Source organism: Eurosta solidaginis, chromosome 1 (genome assembly GCF_040869045.1).
Source record: "Eurosta solidaginis isolate ZX-2024a chromosome 1, ASM4086904v1, whole genome shotgun sequence".
Classification (NCBI taxonomy): Eukaryota; Metazoa; Arthropoda; class Insecta; order Diptera; family Tephritidae; genus Eurosta; species Eurosta solidaginis.
Window position 1 is genome coordinate 318332381 of NC_090319.1, and position 6000 is coordinate 318338380.

At 29.5% G+C, this 6000-nt stretch overlaps 1 protein-coding gene across 1 annotated transcript in view; it reads right to left on the reverse strand.

Annotated features, from left to right (window-relative positions):
• Elovl7 (ELOVL fatty acid elongase 7) overlaps positions 1-5674 on the reverse strand; it is a 184209-nt gene extending 178535 nt beyond the window's left edge. The window contains exon 1 of the mRNA XM_067761745.1: positions 4942-5674. Coding sequence (XP_067617846.1) covers positions 4942-4944 — 3 coding nt within the window. The 5' untranslated portion in view covers positions 4945-5674. The remainder of the gene's footprint in view (positions 1-4941) is intronic.
• Positions 5675-6000: the final 326 nt, after the last annotated feature.

The following is a 6000-nucleotide window of genomic DNA, read 5'->3' on the forward strand; positions in this document are numbered from 1 at the left end:
ATTTATTTATATATGTAATACCACGAAAAATATTCCTGCCGAGATTCCAAGGGCTTTTGATTTCGCCCTGCAGAACGTTTTCATTTTATTCTACTTGATATGGTAGGTGTCACACCCATTTCACAAAGTTTTTTCTAAAGTTACATTTTGCGTCAATAAACCAATCCAATTACCCTGTTTCATCCCTTTTTTCGTATTTGGTATAGAATTATGGCATTTTTTTCTTTTTTCGTAATTTTCGATATCGGAAAAGTGGGCGTGGTCATAGTCGGATTTCGGCCATTTTTTATACCAAGATAAAGTGAGCACAGATAAGTACGTGAACTTAGTTTAGTTAAGATATATCGATTTTTCCTCAAGTTATCGTGTTAACGGCCGAGCGGAAGGACAGAAAGTCGACTGTGCATAAAAACTGGGCGTGACTTTATCCGATTTCGCCCATTTTCACAGAAAACAGTTATCGTCATAGAGTCTATGCCCCTACCAAATTTCACGACGATTGGTAAATTTTTGTTCGACTTATGGCATTAAAAGTATTCTAGACGCACTAAATGAAAAAGGGCGGAGCCACGCCCATTTTGAAATTTTCATTTATTTTTGTATTTTGTTGCACCATATCATTACTGGAGTTGAATGTTGACATAATTGACTTATATACTGTAAAGATATTAAATTTTTTGTGAAAATTTGACTTAAAAAAATTTTTTTTTAAAAGTGGGCGTGTTCGTCATCCGATTTTGCTAATTTTTATTTAGCACACATATAGTAATAGCAGTAATGTGCCTGCCAAATTTCATCGTGATATCTTCAACGACTGCCAAATTACAGCTTGCAAAACTTTTATAATACCTTATTTTAAAAGTGGGCGGTGCCACGCGCATTGTCAAAAATTTTACTAACTTTCTTTTTTGCGTCATAAGCTCAACGCACCTACCAAGTTTCATCACTTTATCCATCTTTGGTAATGAATTATCGCACTTTTTCCGTTTTTCGAAATTTTCGATATCGAAAAAGTGGGCGTGGTTGTAGTCCGATTTCGTTCATTTTAAATAGCGATCTGAGAAGAGCGCCCTGGAACCTACATCCCAAATTTAATCAAGATACCTCAAAATTTACTCAATTTATCGTGTTTACGGGCGGGCGGACGGACGGAGGGACATGGCTAAATGAATTTCTTTTTTCGCCCAGATCATTCTGATATATAGAAGTCTATATCTACTATCTCGATTAGTTTATGCCGTTACGGATTACCGTTATGCGAACAAAGTTAATATACTCTGTGAGCTCTGCTTAGCTGAGTATAAAAATTATGTCAATTCCATTTGGGCGAAAAGTAGAGTTACTACTGCTAACCTCTCAGGTACAGATATAAGGTACAAATTTTTTGATGGGCACATACATAAATACATACAAGTAATGTAAGGTGAAACTACTACATATGTAAATTTTGAACATTACATGAAAACAAAAACTATAGTGCATCCCAAGTGAATCAGCAAACCTTAGTTGACCGAGGTGATATGTATGAGACCAGAATCATCGTCAACTTCGGCAGCTATTACTTGAACTACCAGACATCAGCCACCGATGGCCAACAACAAATAATTAAAGACAAATCCGCGATCAACTCAGTTACCCAGTTATTGAGTAGCGTAGCGATCGGTCACAGAGACGCCTGCATTTTGTTGTTGTTTTATTATAATAAAATTGTTGTTGCTACCACTTTTTATTGTTTTGGTATTTCTAGTTTTTTTTTTCTTAATTTTGTAATTTGACCATGAATATTTATTTCATTTTTTCCCCATATAAATTTTGTCTTGTTTTAAGCTTTTATTTTGCTTCATTGTGGTTCTTTTATCAGTAACCTAAAATACATTTCGAAGTTTGCATTAATCGTCAAAACTTTACGCTTCTCCAATCTCCAAAACTTAATGGTTGTGAAAGAATAGACTCGTGGCTTCATAAGTAGGTACTTATTTACATACAAACATATTTACACCATCAAGTTATACGTACATATTAAAATAAATTTATACTCATTGCAAACTATTTTAGCAAAAAATATATTTTTCATATATTAGTACATTCGTACATACACAGATTCGACTGATCGATAAAAATATTGCCGAAAAATTAAACACTCTAATGCGACAAATATCTATCCTGCACCTACTGCAAGATGCAGCCGAGTTTTGTCACAGCAGCCAGGCTTCCCTTAGGGAAATTTTAGTTTTGATAAGAGCTTTTTTTGAAGAATAATGTAAAATAATGTCGCGAAGGTCTAAGTTCAAATGAAATGTATTCATGGATTAGGGGGTTCCGTTCCCTTACCGAAGACTTCATGTCTACACCCATGTTTGTATTTGTTTATTAATAAAAAATATCACAGTCAAAATATACTTTCAATTTAAACTGCATAAGTAAATTTTTGACCCAAATTTACAGCTGACGTAACAACTCCACCGGACAAGCTTAAGTGAACTACTTTTTTAAGAAATGCAGAATTGGTGAATTTTTTACTGTTTTCAATGTAAAATGGGAAAAACGAAAATTGCTACTTTGCGAAATTGGTAAATTTGTTTGTAAATTCTTTTTAATACAATATATAAAGAATAAGTATGTCAATAAATGAAGGGAGTGGAAAAATGTAAGCATTTGAGGTTTCTTTTCTAAAGCTTCAACATTTTTTGTGTTCGATTGGAAAAAAATTGCAATTGGAAAACATGAACAAATTAACCGGTTTTTTTTAATTTGTTTTTGCTTTTGAATGGACATTTTTTTGTAAGCGAGCGATAAAAATTTTAAAGTTTTAGAAAAAAAAAACAAAGACCCTGAAAAACTATTTATTCGAAATAGTTATATTAGAGTGTGTCTTATAAAAAATATTAATAAATTAAAGTAAAAGAATTAAGAAGGAATTCTATGACTCTCGTTTCACCAATTTCTCAAATTAGCTTAGCATATTTGAAAAATTTGCTCGATTCACTTGTTTTTGCTCTTATTTTATATAATATGAGACTAACTGTTTGCTTGCCGATCTTTTATTTCATTTTTATTCAATTTGATATAACTTAACTATTAAAATGGCGGCCACCGTGGTGTGATGGTAGCGTGCTCCGCCTACCACACCGTATGCCCTGGGTTCGCACCCCGGGCAAAGCAACATCAAAATTTTAGAAATAAGGTTTTTAAATTAGAAGAACATTTTTCTAAGCGGGGTCGCCCCTCGGCAGTGTTTGGCAAGCGCTCCGGGTGTATTTCTGCCATGAAAAAGCTCTCAGTGAAAACTCATCTGCCTTGCAGATGCCGTTCGGAGTCGGCATAAAACATGTAGGTCCCGTCCGGCAAATTTGTAGGGAGAATCAAGAGGAGCATGACGCAAATTGGAGGAGAAGCTCGGCCTTAGATCTCTTCGGAGGTTATCGCGCCTTACATTTATTTTTTTTAACTATTAAAATTAAAATTGGTTGATAGTGGACTTTTTCTGACTTTTGTGTTATTTATTTCATATTATTTGGGTTTGTTTTTTATTTAATTTTATATAATTTAAGCTTATATTAGTAATTTATTTTCATATTATTTTATTTTATTTTATTTTGCTTTGTTTTATTTAATTTTATATAATTCGAGTTTAAATTTGTTAATTTTAATTTAATTCGATCCCACTCCAAGGTATAATCAAAGCAGCTACCCTTTGTCCGTCCTGATGTTTAAATTTTTCCCAAATTATTAAATAAATTTGGTTTATTTTTTTTAAATAAAGTTAAATTTAATTTAATTCAATTCTATTTTGTTTTATTTTATTGTTTTTTATATTTTCTGTTATTTTATCTTACTTTTAACTTTATTTTGTTTTCTATTTTATTTTATTTATAATATCTTTTATTCATTTTTCTAATTTCATTTTATATTATATAATTTTATTTTTATTTATTCTATTTTAGTTTAATAAAAAAAATTTTTTTAGTTAAATTTTTTATTTTATTTTATTTTATTATTTTTTTTTTTTTTATATAACTTATTTTATTTCTTTTAATTTTATTTGGTTTTATTTAATTTTTTTACTGATTTATTTTATTTGTTTTATATAATGCTGTTTAAATTTTTTAATCTCATTATATTTTATTTTTTTTTTTTTTTTGTTTTTCAAGTTAATTAAATTTTATTTTGTATTTTTTTTTAATTTATTTAAATAAATTTTTTTATTTACTATATTTGTTTATACCTCATTCTGTTTTTTTTTTTAGTTCTTCAGTTTTATATATAAAATTTTATTTTGTATTTTTTTTAATTTATTTAAATAAATTTTTTTATTTACTATATTTTTTTTTTGACTTTATTCTGTTTTTTTTTTTCGGTTTTACGTTATTTGATTTTATTTTAATCCATTTTTTTGGTAATTTCGTTATTTTTCGGTATGTGTCTTTTTTATCAAGTTTTTGGTTTTTAATAGTTTTATTTCTTTTCACAATTTATTTTATTGCACGATTTAATTTTATATTTAAATTTTTTTTGTTATTTTTTCACTTCATCACTTTTAATAAACTTAATATTATATTTGTATTATATGTGTTATTGTAAATTTAATATTTTCATTTTTTTAGTACACAGGGATTTTATTCTATTTGGCCTTAATTCACATAAGATAACTTTACAGTCTTTTAATGTCTTTTATTTTTTTCTTTTGGGTTTACCTTTTTTCCAGTTTCCTTCTTTAATTTGACTTAATTGAACTTTTTCAATTTCTTTATTTTAATAATTTTTCAATTTCTTTAATTGATTGTTTCTTTGAATTTTCCCACCGCTCTCCACTTTTCCCAACCGTTAAAATTTCAAAATATTTTTATCACATATTCTAATTAATTTAAAATTATTGTTGTTTATATTTACATAAGTCGTTTTTAAATCAATTCATACACGAACATATTTTTCTGTACTCACCATTTTATTTCTTTTGTTGTTGTTTTGTCTGTGTTTATGCAATTATATAGCCTTATTTAATAGGAAATCAAGTTGTAAACAATTACAAATTTCAATATATTAATATTTATCCAAAAAAACGTTGTTAATGACGCCGTCGAAACGTTGAAACCCCTCACTGAAATCCACGTTACAGCACTGTAAGCTTTATGATGAATAAAGTGTTGTTGTGATGCTTTTATGTTGATTTTTTAAGCAAATTTTTTAAGTGCTATTTTTATTTGAAGGCACTGTAATATCCAATAATTATTTTTAATTTTTTCTTTTTAAAAATACTTTACTTCACATTTTATTCAAATAATTTTTTATCCACATTTTTTAGGCTGATCCTTTCCAAACACACTTTACACAATTATGTATTTCCAAATATTTTTTAAATATATTTTCAATTGTTAAATAACTTGGCAAATATTTTTTTTTCACAAATTTTTATTTTAAGCGCACTACCGGAAATATTTTCACTTCCTTTCTGTTCGCCTTCAAAATCCGTTTCTAACACTTTTCAATGTTCGCTTTTATTCAATTCATACAATTTGTGAACATTTCTTTTTGTATTCAAGCGTACTATGCATGCGTGTGTGTGTGTGTGTTACATTTGCGCTGTATAAAAGTGTGCGTGTACTTCCGATGGCTACTGTGAAGCCATTCAACGTTTCAACATTCGTACCAAAATCACTGAAATAAGTTCCATATCGCCTTGTCACTTTACTTTTATACGGCGTCCAAGTTTAGTGAACGAAGTCAAATCGTCTCTTTTACAGCTCGACTTTCCAATGTTCTGAGTGAAACGATCGTGACTTGTTTTGAGCGTGATTATTGGGTGCTCGCTCACCATTGCATGATTGCATTTGTTGGTGTGAGTGTGTTTGGTTTCCATTGGCTCCCACATGATTGTTTAGTACGAGTGTGAAGTTGGATTTATGCTCTACAAAGCACGCACACCACAATAATAAGTGGCAGGCAGCAGTGGCATCACGTTGTTGATCGCATCTTATAAATTCAACCGGCTAGCTACCGCTA